The following is a 21,028-nucleotide window of genomic DNA, read 5'->3' on the forward strand; positions in this document are numbered from 1 at the left end:
GTCAGAGCCCTACGGAAGTTGGGAGAGAGAATATAGGGAACAGATTCGGGCCGGTCTTTCTGGACGGTGCTGACACGGAAAGTTTCGCATCAGAGGCCTAACCTCGGCTGCAAATAAAAGGAAAGGTAGGCTCAAGCAGATAGGCTATTGTCAGAGCATGAAGGCTTTGGCTTAACCGTCTTTGGTGTGAACGGGAAAAGGCACAGTTAAGAAGAGGCAAGCGTTTTTCTTTTTTGGTATAAGAGTAGTCAGGATGGAATGCTCCTCCTGTCAGATGTGGGAATTCATGACATGATGACTACACCACATTTCAGCACCTGACTGACCGAGTCAAGGAGTTGGAGCTGGAGTTGGATGGACTCAGGATCATTTGGGAAACTGAAGATATTATAGATGAGTCTTTTGAAAAGGTGGTCACACCCAGAGTACAGGCTTCGGTCAGTAGATGGATGACCACCAGGAAAGGTAAGGGGATTAAGAAGTCGGTGCAGGGTTCCCCTGTGGCCATTGCCCTCAGCAACGAGTATACCTGCGATGGGTGAGAGGGGTGATGCCAGGCTAGTAGTACTGTGGCCGGCTCTGAGGCTCAACAGGGAAGGGTAAACACAGACAGTATTAGGCAGCATGGAGGTGATAGGGGACTCGATAGTTAGGGAGATAGAAAGGAGATTCTGAGGCCACAAAAGAGACACTAAGACAGTGTGTTGCTTCACAGGATGTATGCAGAATATTCTCGGGGGGGGGGGGGGTGGTGGTGGGGAACAGCCAGAGGTTGTGGTGCATTTTGTCAGAAAAGCGGAAGAGGTCTGATGCAGTGAGTACATAGAGTTAGGAAGGAGGCTGAAGAGAAGGACCTCCAACGTTGTAACCTCTGAATTACTCCCTGTACCACAAGCTAATACAGGTAGGAATAGTGTGGTAACACAGATGACTGAATGGTGCAGGAGATGGGATTTCAAGTTCTTGGATCATAGTGTTATGAATGTACCACAGCTCTGAGGGGCCGAAGGGTGCGGGACCAGCCCCCTCCTTCCGGAGAATCGCAAGATCGCTATTAATTCGGGTCTTGGACCCAGGAAATGAGAGACAATGCAACGGATTTGACCATTGTTCTTAGAGGCACCTGTGTGAATTGCAACTCTATAGTACGTGCCAGCTATCAGGGACATGGACCCCCTCGGGCAATGTGGGGTGGGGATTGTATCACCCTACCTTGATTGACATTTACAAATCTGCCAGCCATGATAAAAAGGAGACTGCAGGAGGTGGTACTCCAGCGACGCACCAGACGGAGACACCATCACTCATCGCTCCCGTAAGGACGGGAAGCTGTTCGGGAGCCACGTGTGATTTGGTTCCCCTAGCTAGGGAATCGAGTGGCTGATAACCCCGAAAAGGATTCCGAACTGACAACGGGGAACTCACGTTCCCGATTCAACGATTTGAGTCCAACAGACTGGCAAGTTTATTTTCTCTCTCCAACCCGTGAACACCCAGCGGTCCCTCAAACGGCTAAAAGCCTTCATGAACTGGCGAGACTTTTTATATTTCCGTCGGACAATAGTTTTACCCCTAGACAAACGATAGAGCTACTTCGAATTGTTGATCATTACTATACCCGTGCTTTAGATTGAGTATTGATGACGTATATTATCTGAATGTTTGTATTAACCTTACTTTTGTGCCCCTTTATAAATAAAAACGTTTAAAAATGGTACCATCAGACTTCAGCGGACCTCTCTATCTTTGCTGGTAAGTGACCCAGTTATGGGGTTCATAACAACGTGGGGCCTCGTCTCGAGATTTGATGCCAAATTGGGAGGTCAGTGAATTGGGTTTGTAAGTCAAAAAATTTGGATCTGGTACGCGGGTAGCCAGACGGGAAACCAGCAAAGATGGACGTGGATGAATTTATGAAAGACCCGACTCTGGGGGCGCTAGAGGCGGCTACAAAATTAGGCTTGGTAAATCTGGCGAAGGGGTTAAGCCTCACAGAGGTGAGGTCATCAATGAAAAAGCGGGAAGTGCGAAGGGTCATAACTCAGTATTACATTGGGAAGAAGGTGTTTGCAGCTGAGGATTTGGAAAATATCCCTGAAAAGGTACTAGCGAGTGGGACGGATCAGTTAGAGTTGGAGAAATTAAGGTTGGAACATGAATTTAAAGTAAAGCAGCTGAGAAGGAGAAGGAAAGGGCTGAGAGAGAAAGGGAGCAGGCGTTCCAACTAAAGGAATTAGAGGGGAAACGGGTTCATGAGCTCCAGCTAAAGGAGCTGGAAGCAGCTGAGAAGGAGAAAGAAAGAGCTGAGAGGGAGAAGGAAAGAGCTGAGAAGGAGAGGGAGGCAGAAAAACAGAGGAAACATGACTTGGAGATGGAGAAGTTAAAGAAAGAGCGAAGAGATCAAGGGTTAGACCGAGAGGAGAGGTTTAATGTTAGTCGGGAGTTAAGGGTAGTACCTCCATTCAAAGAGTCGGATGTTGATAGTTATTTCTTGCCTTTTGAAAAGGTGGCAGTAAATCAGAAGTGGCCCAAAGAGCAGTGGGTGGCGTTGTTACAAAGTGTGTTAAAAGGGAAGGCACAACGAGCATATACGGCATTGGCTGTCGAGGAGGGGGAAGCGGAGAATTATGCCAAAGTAAAGGAGGCCATTCTCCGGAGTTACGAGCTAGTACCTGAAGCTTATAGACAAAGGTTCAGAAATTTACGGAAAGGGTGGAATCAAACGTATACCGAGCTAGCCCATGAGAAGGGTGTGCTCTTGGACTGTTGGTGCACCGCGGAACAGGTGGACGGGGATTATGGGAGTATCAGGGAGTTATTTTTGATTGAGGAATTTAAAGGTTGTGTTTCAGATGATATCCGGATGTATTTGAATGAGAAGCCGAATAAGTCCATCTCGGAAATTGCTAGGTTCGCAGATGAATATGCCCTAACCCACAAGACAAAGTTTCCCTCGAATAAAAGTACCCTGAGAGACCGTGGGAACGACTGAGGAAGTCCGCCGGCTGAGGCAGAGGTCCCGCCGGGAGCTAGTGGTAAGGTTGAGGGGGAAAGGCCAGGCGGCCCAAGATTTCCGGGCTTGACCTGTTTTAATTGTGGGAAGGGAGGACATATTGCATCTAGGTGCTTTACTCCGAGAAAAGAGCCAGAAAAAGGGAAAGCAGCGGTCCCTATCGGGTGTGCAGTGGTAATCAGAAAATCGGCAAGAGGGTCCCGGGTAAGCAGAGAGCGCGAGGGGTCTGAGATTTATCTGTCACATGGAACCGTGTCTGTGAGGGAGGGGGACCCACCAATTCCCGTACGGATTTGGAGAGACACGGGGGGCGGAGCTATCATTAATTAGCCGTAACGTATTACAATTCGGACCTCAGACGGGCGAGGTAGCCCTGAGAGGAATAGGAAAATGGACAGAAATGGTGTCCTTATATAGGATCATTTTGGATTGTGAGCTGGTGTATGGATCAATTGAAATGGGGGTGCCATCAGAATTCCGGAGAACTGACGTGGACGTCCTCCTTGGGAACGATTTAGCCGGGGGTAGGATTTGGTCAACCATGACTATGACCCGCCGACCGGTGCGTGTTGAGGCCCCGCCCATAGCGTCCCCGAGCTATACCGCATGCGCGGTCACTCGCAGCCTGTCGAGAGAGGCAGCTGAGCCCGAGAGCAGTTTAAAATTGGCCAGTTTTGATTTGGCCGCGACGTCTTTACCGACCCTGTGCCACGAGGGTTTAGAGGGTGGTAAAACGAGGAATAGTAACATAAAAGGGGGTAAGGGAGAGGAGATAGATCTGCCCTTAGCGAAGAGAAAGGTCCTAGAGGTAGGAAATAAAGATGAGAAACGGAAAAAGCTGTTAAAAGGTCCAGAGTTGGACATGGATGATCTGTCGGGGGTGGCAGCCCTGTTTGAAGAAGTTGAGAGTTATCAAGGTGTTCCTGATAATGAGATGAAGGCAGTCCTAGATGGAAAGGATGTCACTACCTTGGAGAGGTCTGCTGGGTTGGCAGATAAGGCTGTTTCAGCCCGCGGGGTTGAGTTTACTCCGGAAGGGAGTTGCCCAGAGAGGAACTGGGACGATCAGGGGAATTTAGAATTTGAAAAGGGTACGGGTATTGAAAGCCTGGAAGAGGCAGATGTCCCGTTTGAGTGTGTCCAAGATGTGGATGCACGTGGTACTGAACCTAGTAATGGAGCTCAGAAAAAGTCTGAGGTATTTGATTCAGTTGAAAAGGAATGCAGTCCCTGTGGGTCAGATGGACTGGGTTCAGTGAAGACAGGGTTAACCCTGGTAATTGGGGGAAGGGAGGGTTCCCAGGTGTTTGTACACGAAGGAGTGGTGAACCTTAAAGTGGAACTCGACCATGGGGGGATAAACATTATTATTGAAGGGAACGGAAAGTTTGTAGTTCCCAAATCGAATGAAAAAATTTTAAACCCGGCAGCTCGCTTACAGAGTAAGTCGAGAGCTGCCGGGGCCCCACACGCTATTGTTATTCAAGGATGTGGAGTGAACAGGCAGCACTTGACAGGCTGTCTGGAAAAAGCGGGATCGCTTGTAGATCTTAAATTGGAAACGAATAGCATGACGGGTCCTGAAGAGAAAAATAGCAACTTGCTTAAAACTAAAGAATTGGGTAGGAATGAATTAGGTCTGGGATTCGGTGTTGATACGAGAACTCCTATGAATAAGGTGGACGGGAGTTTACCCTGCCAAACTACTCGAGTTCCTCCCGTAGAAACTCACCAAAAAAAAGGTGATGGTTAATGGGGGCGCCATTTTAAATAGGAAAACTGGCTGTACGGGATTTTGACAAAGCATGTGAATAACAAAGACAACCCCCTTGGAACCTGCCTGTTAAGTTGAAATCTGATGCTACCAGCCTTTAGTCAGGTACAAGAGAAACAAAAAAATATTAAAGGAAGTGCCACTGTACTCGTTACCTGTTTAGATGCTGAATTAAATGTATAACTGTATAGCTCTGTAGTGAAACGGAAAGCTTGTGTATTGTGTTAGATTCTAAAATCCTGTAAGACTCTGTACTACTTCGTTTCACCGCTGGTGAAAACGCTTTGAAGAAAGGGGGTGTTATGAATGTACCACAGCTCTGAGGGGCCGAAGGGTGCGGGACCAGCCCCCTCCTTCCGGAGAATCGCAAGATCGCTATTAATTCGGGTCTTGGACCCAGGAAATGAGAGACAATGCAACGGATTTGACCATTGTTCTTAGAGGCATCTGTGTGAATTGCAACTCTATAGTACGTGCCAGCTATCAGGGACATGGACACCCTCGGGCAATGTGGGGTGGGGATTGTATCACCCTACCTTGATTGACATTTACAAATCTGCCAGCCATGATAAAAAGGAGACTGCAGGAGGCGGTACTCCAGCGACGCACCAGACGGAGACACCATCGCTCATCGCTCCCGTAAGGATGGGAAGCTGTTCGGGAGCCACGTGTGATTTGGTTCCCCTAGCTAGGGAATTGAGTGGCTGATAACCCCGAAAAGGATTCCGAACTGACAACGGGGAACTCACGTTCCCGATTCCACTATTTGAGTCCAACAGGCTGGCAAGTTTATTTTCTCTCTCCAACCCGTGAACACCCAGCGGTCCCTCAAACGGCTAAAAGCCTTCATGAACTGGCGAGACTTTTTATATTTCCATCGGACAATAGTTTTACCCCTAGACAAACGATAGAGCTACTTCGAATTGTTGATCATTACTATACCCGTGCTTTAGATTGAGTATTGACGACGTATATTATCTGAATGTTTGTATTAACCTTACTTTTGTGCCCCTTTATAAATAAAAACGTTTAAAAATGGTACCATCAGACTTCAGCGGACCTCTCTATCTTTGCTGGTAAGTGACCCAGTTATGGGGTTCATAACAATAGAAATGTAGAAAACCTACAGCACAATACAGGCCCTTTGGCCACAATGCTGTGCTGAACATGTACTTACTAAGAAATTATCTAAGGTTCCCATAGCCCTCTATTTTTCTTAAACTCCATGTATCTATCCAGGAGTCTCTTATGTTACGCCTGTAGCCCCCTCCTTTTTGAGAATCGCAAGATCGCTATTAATTCAGGTCAGGAGACCCAGGAAATGAGAGAGAGACAAGCTGATTCCTCAATATTTGGAATGTGTCCTGGGCCTCCGAGAGACAAAGCCACGGATAACGGCCATTATCTCTTGGAGACGGAATTGTGTATTGAGTACTGTACGATTCATCGAAGCCCCCAGGCAATGAACCGAGGGGGGTTGGTGGAGGGCTGGCATCATTCCACCCTGATTGACATCTGAGACCCTGTGAGTCAGGATAAAAGAGGGTCTGTGGGAACAGCCTCTCACACGCACAGGAGAAACGCTAGGAGTTCCGTGACAGCGTTTAATAGCAATAGCCGGTGGAGGGCCCACATGTGTCCTTTCCCGTTGCCCCGGGATTGAGGCCCTACCACGGAAGGTGGCTTAGCTAAAGAAGAGATCACCACCGACGCCATTTCGAAGGATCGACATCATAAAACGGAAAACCGGGCAAGTTCTAAAAACCTCGTCTCTCTCTCTCCAACCAAAAGCTGCAGCTTGAATGAACTTGAGTGATTTTTATATTTCCATCAGACAATACATTATCCCCAGACAACGATAGAGCTATTTCTTATTGATTATTATTATACCCGCGCTTTTAGATTTAGTATTGACGACGTATATTATCTGTATGTTTGCATTGATATTATTTTTGTGTATTTTATCAATAAATACTGTTAAAAATAGTACCATCAGACTTCAACGGACCTCTCTATCTTTGCTGGTAAGTGACCCAGTTACAGGGTACGTAACAGTTGGGGTTCTCATCTCGGGATTTGACACCAAATTGGGAGGCCAGTGAATCGGGCTTGTAAGTCCAAACTTGGATCTGGTTACGCGGGTAGACAGACGGGAAACCAGCAAAGATGGACGTGGATGAATTTATAGAAAACCCGACTCTAGAGGCGCTAGAGGCAGCCACCAAATCAGACTTGATAAATATGGCGAAAGGGTTAAACCTCGCAGAGGTGAGGTTGTCCATGAAAAAGCGGGAGGTGCGAAGGGCAATAACTCAGTATTATATTGGGAAGAATGTGTTTGCAGCTGAGGTATTGGAAAATATCCCTGAAAAGGTACCAGCTAGTGGGACGGCTCAGTTAGAGTTGGAGAAATTAAGGTTGGAACATGCAATTAAGTTAAAGCAGCTGGAAGCTGCTGAGAAAGAGAAAGAAACAGCCGAGAAAGAGAAAGAAAGAGCCGACAAACAAAGGGAGCATGCGCTCCAGCTAAAGACGTTAGAGGTGAAAAGGGAGCAGGACAGGGCTGAGAAACAAAGGGAGCATGAAATTCAGTTAAAACAGCTGGAAGCAGCTGAAAAGGAGAGAGAGAGAGAGAGAGAGAGAGAGCCGAGAAGGAGAGGGAGGCAGAGAAACAGAGGAAACATGACTTGGAGATGGAGAAGTTAAGGCAAGAGCGAAGAGATCAAGGGTCAGACCAAGAGGAGCGGTTTAATGTTAGTCGGGAGTTGAGGTTAGTACCTCCATTTGAGGAGATGGATGTTGATAGTTATTTCTTGCTTTTTGAAAAGGTGGCAGTGAATCAGAAGTGGCCCAAAGAGCAGTGGGTGGCGTTGTTACAAAGTGTGTTAAAAGGGAAGGCACAACGAGCATATACGGCGTTGTCCATGGAGGAGGAAGAGGCGGAGAGTTATGACAAGTAAAAGCGGCCATTCTCCAGAGTTATGAATTGGTACCTGAAGCGTATAGACAAAAGTTCAGAAATTTAAAGAAAGGGTGGAATCAGACGTATACCGAGTTTGCCTATGAGAAGGGTGTGCTCTTGGATCGCTGGTGCACAGCAGAGATAGTGGAAGAGGATTTTTGGCGTCTCGGAGTTAATTCTGATTGAGGAATTTAAAGGTTGTGTTTCGGAGGATATCCAGATGTATTTGAATGAGAAGCCGAATAAGTCCACCTCAGAATTTGCTAGGTTCGCAGATGAATATGCCCTAACCCACAAGACAAAGTTTTCCTCGAATAAAAGTTACCAGAGAGACCATGGGAACGATAGAGAAAGTCTGCCGGCTGAGGCAGAGGTCCCGCCGGGTGCTAGTGGTAAGATTGAGGGGAAAAGGCAAGACGGCCAGAGATTTCCGGGCTTGACCTGTTTTAATTGTGGAAAGGGGGGACATATTGCATCTAGGTGCTTTGCTCCAAGGAAGGAGACAGGAAAATGGAAAGCAGCAGTCCCTATCGGATGTGCCATGGTAATCAGTAAATCGACAAGAGAGCCCCGGGTAGACAGAGTACGAGAAGGGTCTGAGACTTGTATGTCAAATGGAACCGTGTCTGTGAGGGAGGGAGACACACCAGTTCCAGTACGGATCTGGAGAGACACGGGGGCTGATCTATCATTGAACAGCAGTAAGGTACTAGATTTTGGTCGCAAGACGGGAATGGTAGCTGTGAAAGGAATAGGAAAAGGGACGGAAATGGTGCCCTTGCATAAGATCATTATGAATTGTGAGCTAGTCTCTGGACCAGTTGAAATGGGGGTGTGATCAGAATTCCCGAGAACTGACGCGGACGTCCTTCTGGGTAATGATTTAGCCAGTGGTAAGGTTTGGGTAGCAATGACGCTGACAAGACAGCCTGTGAGTGTTGAGGCTCCGCCCCTAAATCCAAAGATCTATCCTGCATGCGCGATCACTCGCAGCCTGTCGAGAAAGGCAGCTAAGACAGAGAGCAGTTTAAATCAGGCCAGTATCGATTTGGCCGAGACGTTTTTACTGACCCTGTACCAGGAGGGTGGGAAAACGGAGAATAGGAAAGTGAAAGAGAGTAAGGGAGAGGGGGTAGACCTTCCCTTAGCGAGGAGAAAAGTTCTAGAGGCACGAAATAAAGATGAGAAACAGATAGAGTTGTTAAAAGGTCCAGAGTTGGACATGGATGATCTGTCTGGTTTGGCAGAACTGTTTGAAGAAGTTGAAAATTCTAAAGGTGTTCCCGATAATGAAATGAGGGCAGTTCTAGATGAAAAGGATGCCATTACCTTGAAGAAGTCTGCTGGGTTGGCAGATGAGGTTGTTTCAGCCCACGGGGTTGAGTTTACTCCGGAAGGGAGTTGCCCAGAGAGTAGCTGGGAGAATCAGGGGAATTTAGAATTTGGACCGGGTACGGGTATTGAAAGCCTGGAAGAGGCAAATGTCCCGTTTGAGTGTGTCCAAGATGTGGATGCACGTGGTACTGAACCTAGTAATGGAGCTCAGAAAAAGTCTGAGGTATTTGATTCAGTTAAAAAGGAATGCAGTCCTTGTAGGTCAGATATACTTGGTTCAGTGAAAAAAGGGTTAACCTTGGTAATAGTGGGAAGTGAGAGTTCCCAGGTGTTTGTGCTCGAAGGTGTGTTAAAAGTTAGTGGGGAGATGAATATTATTATTGAAGGAAAAGGGAAATATGTAGTTCCCAAATTGAATGAAGAAAATTTAAAGGCTGGACTGATATCAAAGGCAGCCACCAGGCTACAGAGACAATGGCGTGGTACCACAAAGCCTGTGAATCAATTACAGGTTGAGTTGGAAGGTAACGGGGCCCCACACGCCATTGTTATTCCAGAGTGTGGTGTAAAAAGGCAGAATTTGAAATGCTGTTTGAACAAAGAGTTTATACTGAAAACTAATAGCCTGAAGGGTCCTGAAGAGAAAACTAGCAACTTGAGTAAAATTAAAGAATTGGGTGGAAATTCAGAAGATGGTCTAAGTTTGGGACACATTGTTGATAAAATAACTCCTATGGAAGGAGCGGACGACAGCCTATTTCGTCAGGGGGCACAAGCTCCCCACGTGGGAATTAACCGGAAAAGAGGCGAGGGTTAATGGGGACGCCATTTTTAAATAGCAGAAACCGGTTTTAAGGGATTTCGACAAAGCATGTGAATAATAAAAGACAACCCCCATGGAAGCCTGCCTGTTAAGTTTGAAAGTAACATAAAGATTAGTATTTGCATGAACTTTTGTAGTATACACGTAAGCTAAGATCACAACTCTTTAGTTCTGTTTGCTAAAGAAAAATAAGAACTAAAATATAGGTGGTTATTAAATTGGAGTCTGATGCTACAAGACTTTAGTAAGGTACAAGATGTTAAGATATTAAAGGAAGTGACAATGTAATCGGTAACTAGATGCTGAATTGAATGTATAACTGTATTACTCTGTAGTGAAAAAAAAACTTTTGTATTGTGTTAGATTCTAAAATCCTGTAAGACTCTGTATTACTTCGTTTTTTTCCGATGGTAAAAAACGCGTTGAAGAAAGGTGTTACGCCTGTAGCCCCCTCCTTTTTGAGAATCGCAAGATCGCTATTAATTCAGGTCAGGAGACCCAGGAAATGAGAGAGAGACAAGCAGATTCCTCAATATTTGGAATGTGTCCTGGGCCTCCGAGAGACAAAGCCACGGATAACGGCCATTATCACTTGGAGACGGAATTGTGTATTGAGTACTGTACGATTCATCGAAGCCCCCAGGCAATGAACCGAGGTGGGTTGGTGGAGGGCTGGCATCATTCCACCCTGATTGACATCTGAGACCCTGTAAGTCAGGATAAAAGAGGGTCTGTGGGAACAGCCCCTCACACGCACAGGAGAAACGCTAGGAGTTCCGTGACAGCGTTTAATAGCAATAGCCAGTGGAGGGTCCACGTGTGTCCTTTCCCGTTGCCCCGGGATTGAGGCCCTACCACAGAAGGCGGCTTAGCTAAGGAAGAGATCACCACCGACGCCATTTCGAAGGATCGACATCATAAAACGGAAAACCAGGCAAGTTCTAAAAACCTCGTCTCTCTCTCTCTCCAACCAAAAGCTGCAGCTTGAATGAACTTGAGTGACTTTTATATTTCCATCGGACAATACATTATCCCCAGACAACGATAGAGCTATTTCTTATTGATTATTATTATACCCGCGCTTTTAGATTTAGTATTGACGACGTATATTATCTGTATGTTTGCATTGATATTATTTTTGTGTATTTTATCAATAAATACTGTTAAAAATAGTACCATCAGACTTCAACGGACCTCTCTATCTTTGCTGGTAAGTGACCCAGTTACGGGGTACGTAACACTTAAAAGACCCTTTCATATCTGCCTCCACTACTGTTGCTGGCACCCCATTCCACGTACTCACCACTCTCTGTGTAAAAAAAAATATTACCCCTGACATCTCCTCTGTACCTATTCCCCAGCACCTTAAACCTGTGTCCTCTTGTGGCAACCATTTCAGCCCTGAGAAAAAGCCTCTGACTATCCACATGATCAATGCCTCTCATCACCTTATACACCTCTATCAGGTCACCTCTCATCCTCTGTCGCTCCAAGATCATTGGAACCTTTTCTGGGGAAGGGGTGTATAAAAGGGATGGGTTGCACCTGAACTGGAGGGGAACCAGCATCCTGGCCGTGAGGTTTGCTGATTCTACTCGGGAGAGTTTAAGCTAGTTTTACAGGGGGCTGGGAACCAGAGCCTCAGGTCAGTAAGGGAAGGATTGGACCAGAAGGTAGATGTCAGGAAAAGTATTGAAAGACAAAATTGAAATAACAGGTATGATGGGTTGAACAGTTTGAGGTGCATATATGTTAATGCTAGGAGTATTACGGGTAAGGGTGATGAACTTAGAGCATGGATCAGTATATGGAACTATAATGTTGTAGCCACTACTGAAACTTGGTTGAGAGAGGAGTAGGAATGGGTGATTAACGTACCAGGTTTTCGAAATTTTAGAAAAGATAGAGGAGGAGGTAAAAGCAGGGGGTTGGGGTGTGGTGAAGTAGTTGCATGACTAATCAGGGACAATATAACAGCTGCAGTCAGGGGAGACATAATACAGAGGTCAGACACTGAGTCCATTTGAGTGGAACTCAGGAATAGGAAGGATGCAATTACACTGATGGGATTCTTCTTCCTCTTCCTCCTCCTCCCTTAACTCCTGGTGGAGTCGTTGGGGCACCGTCATGACAAACTTTGCACCAGTCTGTTCCAACTGTCGCGGTTGTGTGCCAGAGCCTGGGTCACCGCGAATGTTTTCCCTGTCCATTCTTTAATGTTGTCCGTCCATCTTTTCCTCTGGCTGCCTCTCCTTCTTTTCCCCTCCACAGTCCTTTGTAGAACGGTCTTTGCAAGGCCTCTGGATCTTGTTACGTGACCATACCATCTCAGCTTTCTTTTCTTCACCGTTGTGAGAAGGTCTTCATGGGGGCCAATGTGGTGCTGGATGGTCTTGCAGACCTGCTCGTTTGTGATGGGGTCCAAGTATGAGATGCCCAAGATGTTGCGATAGCACCTCATTTCCAATGCCTGTATCTTCCTCTGTAGCTCTGCTGTGAGGGCCCATGTCTCGCATGCGTACAGGTAGATGGAGAATACCAATGTACGCAGGAGTCTGATCTTGTACTTCATTGTGATGTTGCTGTCCCTCCATATTGTCTTGAGTTTGGATAATGCAATAAATGACCGCACAGACAATGATTGCACTATCCAAACTCAAGACAATGTGGAGGGACAGCAACATCACAATGAAAGACAATATGGGATTGTACTACAGACCTCCTAGTTGCCACTGGGAAATTGAAAAACAGATATGTATCAGATTAAGGAAATGTGTAAAAATAATACGGTTATTGTCATGGGGGATTTCAACTTCCCTAATGTAAACTGGGACCTTCTTAGTGCAAGGAGTTTAGATGGGGCAGAATTTGTTACGTGTGTACAGGAAGGTTTCTTAAATCAATATGTGGATGGTCCAACAGGAGGAAGGGCCGTACTGGATCTGGTGTTGGGTAATGAGCCTGGTCAGTTGACCGGGTGAGCAGTTAGGGAACAGTCACCACAACTCCTTAACTTTCAGGATAGCTATAGATAAGGAGAGGTATGGTCCTTGCGGAGGAGTTTTAAATTGGAGTAGGGCAAATTATGAGGGCATTAGGCAGGAACCAAGAAGCATTAATTGGGAACACCTTTTCTCTGGCAAGTCCACGTCAGACATGTGGAGGGTGTTTAAAGATCAATTTCACAGAGTACAGGAAAGGTATGTTCCTGTTAGCAGGAAGGACAGGGATGGAAAGATAAGAGAACCTTGGATGTCCAGAGAGGTGATGAATTTAGTCAAGAAAAAAAATGAAAAGTACATAAAGCTTCGGAAGTCAGGATCAAACAAAACACGTGAGGCTGAAATAGAAATAAAGAAGGGAATCAGGAAAGCCAGGAGGGACCATGAAGTCCTTGGCAAGTAGAATTAAGGTGCATTCTATACATACATCAAGAGCAAGAGGATAACTAGGGGGAGGGTGGGACCACTCAAGGATAAAACGGGGAACATTTACTTGGATGCAGAGAATGTGAGTGAGGTACTCAGTGAGTACTTTGCTACAGTATTTACCAAGAAAAAGGATATGGAGGACCAGGAGATCAGTGCTAAGTGTATAAATATGTTTGAGCATCTAGAGGTCAAGGAGGAGGAAGTGTTGGACCTCCAAATGAGTATTAAGGTGGATAAATCCCCAGGGCCTGATGGGATTTACCACAGGTTATTAAAGGAGGCAAGAGACAAGATTTCTGGGTCCTTGACCAATATCTTTTGTCTCTTCTCCAGCCACAGGCAAGGTCCCGGAAGACTGGCGAGTGGCTAATATTGTACCTCTATTTAAGAAGGGAACAAAGGAGTATCTTGGGAACTGTAGACCAGTGAGTCTCATGCTATTTGTAGGGAAATTGCTGGAGAAAATTCTTAGGGATAGGATATACAAGCATTTCGAAACCCATGGTCTAATTAGGAAGAGCCAACATGGCTTTGTGCATGGCAGGTCATGCCTTACCAACTTGATTGAGTTTTTTGACAAGGTGACAGGAGAGTTTGACAAGGGTAGGGCAGTGGATGTTGTCTACACGGATTTTAGTACGGAGTTTGACAAAGTCCCTCATGGAAGGCTAATGCAGAAGATTAAGATGCGTGGGATCTGCTTCGAATTGGTTGTTTGGATTCAGAACTGGCTTGTGCGTAAAAGACAGAGGGTAGTGGTTGAAGGGACATATTTGCGCTGAAGGTTTGTAATTAGTGGTGTTCCGCAAGGATCTGCACTGGAAACTCTGCTGTTCATGATGTATATAAATACCTGGATGAAAATATAGATGGGTTGGTTCATAAATTCCAGATGCCTGGAATGCGCTGACTGATATGTGGTAGAGGTGGAAATATTAGAGGCTTTTAGATAGGCACATGGATATAAAGAAGATGGAGGGATATGAACATTATGTACTGTAGGTAGGAGGGATTGGTGTTAGTGTGTATTTGATTTGCTTTTAACTAGTTCAGCACAGCATTGTGGGCCAAATGGCCTGTTCCTGGGCTGTACTTTTCATGTTCTATTTATGTGTAACACCCTGGGAAATGTTTCACTGCTAACGTAATGGTCATTCTGTAGAAGCAGTGTTTGGTTATGATTAGAGATAAGAGGTGCTTTGGAATGTGAGCTGGGTCTTTTGTTCGGCTTGAGATGGAGAGAGAAGATGCTAGAGAGAACCGGTCGTAGGATACAATCCGGTGGGGACATCGTGATTCAATGGAGTTGGGCGCTGAGATCGACTGAGGATTGTGAATTGAGCTCCAACTGGTGCACACTTGACTGTTTAATTATAATGGGCCCTTTCTCTTTTTTCTTTGTTTTCTTTACTAACCCTTTATTTAAGATTCATAATTATAATTCCTTTAATCGTATGTAGTGTGCTGTCTGTTATTTCTTGGCACTGATTTGTAACGGGAGCAACTTAAGACAGCATCCACACAAACTGGGGTCTGGGGTGGGAGAGTCGTCTCAATCTCTCGGGTTTGGCAGGACCGGTGTGTGTCTTCCCTCGACTTCGGCCGCCAAGGAAACCAACAGGGTTTCATATGCAATATATTTTATTTAATATTTAATAATATACTTAACATTTTAGGTTGATAACTTTAAATTTTATGGCATAGCCTAAAAAGCAGTCAAAATGGAACAAGGTGGCTTACGTTATTTGGACTCAAGTTTTTAATAGAATTCTAACAGGTTTATGTGTAAAAACACAAGAAAAATGCAGTAGGTCACATTGTCCCTTGAGCCTATAAACAATTTTAAATTGTTTAATGTCGTTTCCAGTACACAAATGGAAAGGAGAACAAAATAATTGTTACTTTGGATCTGATGCAGCACAAAAAAAACAATAATAAAAAAACATAATAAATATAAATATAGAAAATAGCATATATATATAGATCGATCGTATGTCCATAAAGTGACGCTAGACACAGGAGTGTCTATATATAAGGTGACTGACAGGAAATGATAAAGTAGTGGTGGTTGGGGGTGTGGGGGGGGGGGTGAGTTAGTGGGTGGATCCTTACTGTTTGGGAAAAGTAACTGTTTTTGAGTCTGATGGCCCTGGTGTGGATGCTACGTTACCTCTTCCCTGATGGACACTGAGCCAGTGGAAGAGATGTGAGGAAGTTGGCAGTCGCTTGGTCACAGTGCTGGGTTTTCAAGAACATCTTGAAGGAAGCGAGGAGAGCTCGGGCTTAGGGCTGAAACACAGAAAGGTATGGAGACCGCGAGGGATACTCCGGAAACCAGTAATGGAGCATTCACTAAGGGTCGTAGACTTCAGAGAAAGTGATAGAGTTTAGGTGGGACTTAAATATAAATTTGTCCATACAGGGGCCATAGTTTCTAGAAAGGTGGAAGATATTCTCTAAAGGGTGGTAACAAAAGAAGGCAAATGCTGTGCTTTATTTTATTAGTTGAGGAAATGAATTCAAGAGTTGGGAAGATAAAGCGCACAGCTTTATAAAACTCTAAGTAGGCCACATCCAGAGTATTGCAATTCAGTTCCATTCTAGGAAGGATATGGAGGCTTTGGAGAGGGTGCAAAAGAGGTTCACTCAGATGCTGCCTGGTTTAGAGGGCATATTAATGAGAGGTTGGACAAACTCGGGTTGCCTTGTCTGGACCATAAGACATAGGAGTAAATTTAAGTAATTCAGCCCATCAAGTCTGCTCTGCCATTCCATCATGGCTTATTTATTATCCCTCTCAACCTCCATTCTCCTGCTTTCTTCCCGTAACCTTTAATGCCCTAACTAATCATGAATCTATCAATCTCCACTTTAAGTATACCTAATGACTTGGCCTCCACTGCTATCTGTGGCAATGAATTCCCCAGATTCACCACCCCCTGGCTAAAGGAGTTCCTCCTCATCTCTGTTCTAAGGGACATACCTCTATTCTGACACTGTGCCCTCCGGTCCCAGACTAGCTCGCGATAAGAATCATTTTTTCCACTTCCACTCTAGGCCCTTCAATATTCGCTAGAACATAGAACATATAGAACATAGAATAGTTCAGCACATTACAGGCCCTTCAGCCCATAATGTTGTGCCGTCCCTCAAACCCTGCCTTCCATATAACCCCCCCACCTTAAATTCCTCCATATACCTGTCTAGTAGTCTCTTAAACTTCACTAGTGTATCTGCCCCCACCACTGACTCAGGCAGTGCATTCCACGCACCAACCACTCTCTGAGTAAAAAACCTTCCTCTAATATCCCCCTTGAACTTCCCTCCCCTTACCTTAAAGCCATGTCCTCTTGTACTGAGGAGTGGTGCCCTGGGGAAGAGGCACTGGCTGTCCACTCTATCTGTTCCTCTTAATATCTTGTATACCTTTATCATGTCTCCTATACACCTATCGTGATAGGTTTCAATGATATTCCCCCATCATTCTTGTAAACTCCAGCGAGTACAAACCCAAAGCCATCAAATGCACCTCATATGTTAACCCTTTTGTTCCCAGAATCATTCTTGTGAACCTCCTCTGGAACTTGTCCAATGCCAGCACATCTTTTTTTAGATGAGGGGTCAAAATAGCTCACAATACTCCAAGTGCAATCTGATCATTGCCTTATGAAGCCTGCAATCTGATAGAGGTTTATAAGATTATGAAAGGCGTAGATGGAGTTCTTAGCTATTGGTATTGGTTTATTATTGTCACATGTACAGTGAAAAGCTTGTCTTCTATACTGTTCATCAAGATCAAATCATTACACAGTGCATTGAATGATAGTGATAGAATAATTAATTATAGTTATAGAATTATAGAATAATTAATTGATAGATAATTAAGGTAGAATAAAGTCAAACAGCAATATTGGTCAGTATAGTGTAACAACAGCTACAAAGAAAGTGCAGTGCAGGTAAACAATAAAGTGCACAATCAGAATGAGGTACTGTAGATTGTGAGGTCAGTAGTCCATTTTATCATGCAAGAGGTCTGTTTGTGAATCTGATAACAGTGGGATTCAGCTAGAATTGTTTTCCCAGGATTGAACATCTAATATCAAAGGGCATATATTTATGTGAAAGGAAATATGTGGGGCAAATTTTTTACAAAGTGTGGTAGGTAACTGGAATGCGCTACCTGGGGTGGTGATGGAAGCAAATATGACAGAGATGTTCATATGTAGGTACATGAGTGTGCAGGGAATAGAGAGATATGGACATTGTGTAAGCAGAAAGGATTAGTTTAATTGGTTATTTGGTTACTAGTTAAATAGTTCAGCACAACATTGTGGGCAAAGTGGTCTGTTCCTGTTACCGTTCTATTCAAGTAGCTATCAAGATGTCTCTTGAAGTTTGTTATTTCTGCCTCAACCAGCTTCTCTGACAGTTCATTGCAGATACCAACCACACTGACTTTACCACTCAGATCCCCCTTAAACCATTCCCTTTCTTCTTAAATCTATGTTTTCTAGTTTTAGACACTTCTACTGTGGGAAACAGTCAATCTTACAGCATTATCATGTCACCTTTCAGTCTCCATTGCTTCAGGGTAGAGAGTTCTAGCCTATCCAATCTCTCCAGATCACTCAGCCCCCTAATCTGTCCAGACTGAGATTTATAGAAGCATAAACTACAAAAGCACGGGAGACATGATGATGAACCTTTATGAAACATTGGTTCAACCACAAGTATTGAGTTCATTTGTAATCACTGCTCTTCAGGAAAGATGAGAAGGCCATTTGAATGGATGCAGAAATGTTTTAGCAGAATGACAAGGATGAAATACTTCAGCTTTGCGGATAGAGTGTAGAAAACCATAAGACATAGGAGAATTAGGCCATTTGGCCCATCGAGTATGCTATGCCATTTCATCATGGCTGATTTATTACCCCTCTCAACCTCATTCTCTTGCCTTCTCCCCATAACTTTTGACATTTTTACTTATCAAAAACACATCAACATACACTTTAAATATACCCGCTGACTTGCCCTCCACAGCCAACTGTGGCAATGAATTCCACAGATTCACTACCCTCCAGCTAAAGAAATTCCACCTCATCTCTGTTTTAAAGGGATGTTGTTCTATGTTAAGGCTGTGCCGTCTGGTCCTAGACTACCCCACTTTCAGAAGCAGCCTCTCCACATTCACTCTATCTCGGCTTTTCAATATTTGGCAGGATCGAACATGGAACATTACAGCACAGTACAGCCCCTTCGGGTCCTGTTGATCTTTCAACCTACTCTAAGGTCAATCTAGCACTTCACTCCTGGATCGCCCTCCACCTTCCTTTCATCCAGGTGCTCATCTAAGAGTCTTTCTGAGAAGTTGGGTTCTTCTCTGTGGAACAGAGGAGAATGCCAGAGGATCCAGTGGAAGTATTTTCCTACATGAACAATGGATACAAAGGATATGGTGATCAACCGTTGGCAGAGAATCTAGCCCAGTGGACATAGAACAAAGGTGATTGGCAAATGTGGCACAATGAATCTATTTTCTGTAAAGGATGGTTAAGGACATTGCTAAAGGGGATAGTGGAAGTAGGTTCAATTGTGGCATTCAAAGAATACTGGATTTGTCGAGATGTTGTAGAGACAGATGCATTAGCGATGTTTAAGAAACTTAGATAAGCTCATGGATGAAAGAAAAATGGAGTGTTATGTGGGAGGGAAGGGTTAAATTGATGTTAGTGTAGTTTAAAAGGTTGACACAACATTGTGGGCCAAAGGGCCTGAAGGCTGCTGTAATAGAGTGCCATGGTAGTGTAGTGGTTAGTGAGATGCTGTTATGGCTCGGGGCATTGGAGGTCAGAGTTCAATTCCGGCTTCTTCTCTAAGAAAATTTATACATTCTTCCCGTGTGCATGTGGGTATCCCCCAGGTGCTCTGGTTTCCTCCCACAGTCCAAAGACTGTAAATTTCCTGTGATTAGGCTAGGGTTAAATTAGTGGGTTGCTGGGCAATGCAGCTTGCTGGGACAGAAGGGCCTGTCCTGTGTTGTGTCTCTAAATAAATAGAGAGATAAATGTTCTAAGGTTTATGCAGTACTTCAAAGGAAAGAATCTGCAGATCTATGAGACTTGGGTATCCTGATTGCTCTTTAATGGGCTGAATGCCCTTCTTGTCTGCTGTAGCTTTTCATTAATTCTATGGTTCTTAGTTAGTTTTTCCTCTTCCCTTCATGTCAAGTTCCAATTGACCTCAACCATACAGTAACATTTTTAACTAGTTATTCTCCTTCTCTAAAATACTCACACATTTTACATGTACTGTTTTGGCCAGAGCTCTCACATCCTACTCCCCCCTTCCTACTCCCACCCCACCTCAGTAGTAATAAATCGATTTACCCTAACTCTCAGCTGTCACTGAGCTTCCACTGTTTAGATGGGGCTGGTGTTTAATTCCTCCTCAGTGTTAGTCAGTATTGGTGGGTTGTTCAAAATATCTTCTAGTGAAGGAAAGGTACAAAATATCTGCTTAACACGTTAGCCTCAGTCTTCATTTGCTTTTTATGTAAACTCTTGTTCTCTGTCTGTGCATGAAACTTGAAACCTTGGCATGCATGTGCAATAATTAATTAAGAAGGTAATTAACATATTAGATTTTATTGCTCGGGAGTTGGAGATTAAAAATAGAGCATCATTGTTCGATTGTGCAAGGTTTTGGTGAGGCTGCACCTGGAGCACGAGGCAACTTGGGTTCCATTATATGAGGAAGGGTCTACTAGCACAAGAGGCAGTGCAGAATAAATTCACCCAGGGTTAGAGGGATGTTCTGCCCTCTCTATCTGACATTTCCATCCTGGGATAAAGGCTCTGACTATCTACCCAATCTTTGCCTATCATCATGTTATATCCTTCTATAGGATTGCCCCTCAGCCCCCAATGTTCTGTAGAATATTAACCCTGTTGTTAGTTATTCAGTGTGTCTAATGGCCAATGTCATGTTGCTCCTTTAGAAATTAGGGACATGGGATGAAATATCATTCATGTCAAGCTGATTATTGACTATAGGACGAAGAAACAGAGGGTCCATGAGCCAGTGCACATTAGGGGTGGAAGGTGGAGAGGGTCAGTTACTTTAAATTCCTGGGTATTATCATTTTGGAGGATCTGTGCAGGGGCCAACACGTAAATGCCATTTCAAACAAGGCATGGCAGCGTTTCTACTTTCTTTGAGGTTTGCAAAGATTTGGTATGTCATCTGAAACAGATGTCTATGGATGCACAGCGGAGAGTACACTGGTTGCATCACAGCATGGTATGGAAACACAATGCCCAGCTACAGAGAAGCATACAAAAATTTATGGATATAGCTCAGTACACCAGAGGAAAATCCCTCTCCGCCATTGAGTGCATCTATAAAGAGCACTGCCGCAAGAAAGCAGAATCCATCATCCAGGCTATGCTCTCTTTTCACTACCACCATCAAGAAGGAACAATGTGTTCATGGATCATTTAGAAATCTGATTTCAGAGAAGAAAAGGTTGTTCTTGAATTGTATTGTGTTCCGTTCTAGTTGCCTGATTATAGGAAGGTTGTGGAAGTTTAGAGGGGATGCAGAGAGAGTTATTTATTTAGAGATACAGCGCAGAACAGGCCCTTCTGGCACCACCCAGCAACCCACGGATTTAACCCTAGCCCAATTATGG

General features: G+C 44.5%; 1 protein-coding gene across 4 annotated transcripts in view; it reads left to right on the forward strand.

Moving 5' to 3' along the window:
• Positions 1-21,028, forward strand: part of LOC140741490 (plexin domain-containing protein 1-like) — an 810,319-nt gene that overhangs the window by 66,853 nt on the left and 722,438 nt on the right. For 2 of the 4 annotated variants that reach the window (XM_073071748.1, XM_073071749.1), the window contains one exon: positions 896-6,697. The exons of 1 other annotated variant lie outside the window; for it this stretch is intronic. In XM_073071748.1, coding sequence (XP_072927849.1) covers positions 3,414-4,766 — 1,353 coding nt within the window. In that variant the 5' untranslated portion in view covers positions 896-3,413 and the 3' untranslated portion in view covers positions 4,767-6,697. Of the gene's footprint in view, positions 1-895; positions 6,698-21,028 lie in introns of those variants that run through there. One more of the 4 variants, XM_073071750.1, reaches the window with a different exon arrangement.

This window comes from Hemitrygon akajei, chromosome 18 (genome assembly GCF_048418815.1).
Source record: "Hemitrygon akajei chromosome 18, sHemAka1.3, whole genome shotgun sequence".
NCBI lineage: Eukaryota > Metazoa > Chordata > Chondrichthyes > Myliobatiformes > Dasyatidae > Hemitrygon > Hemitrygon akajei.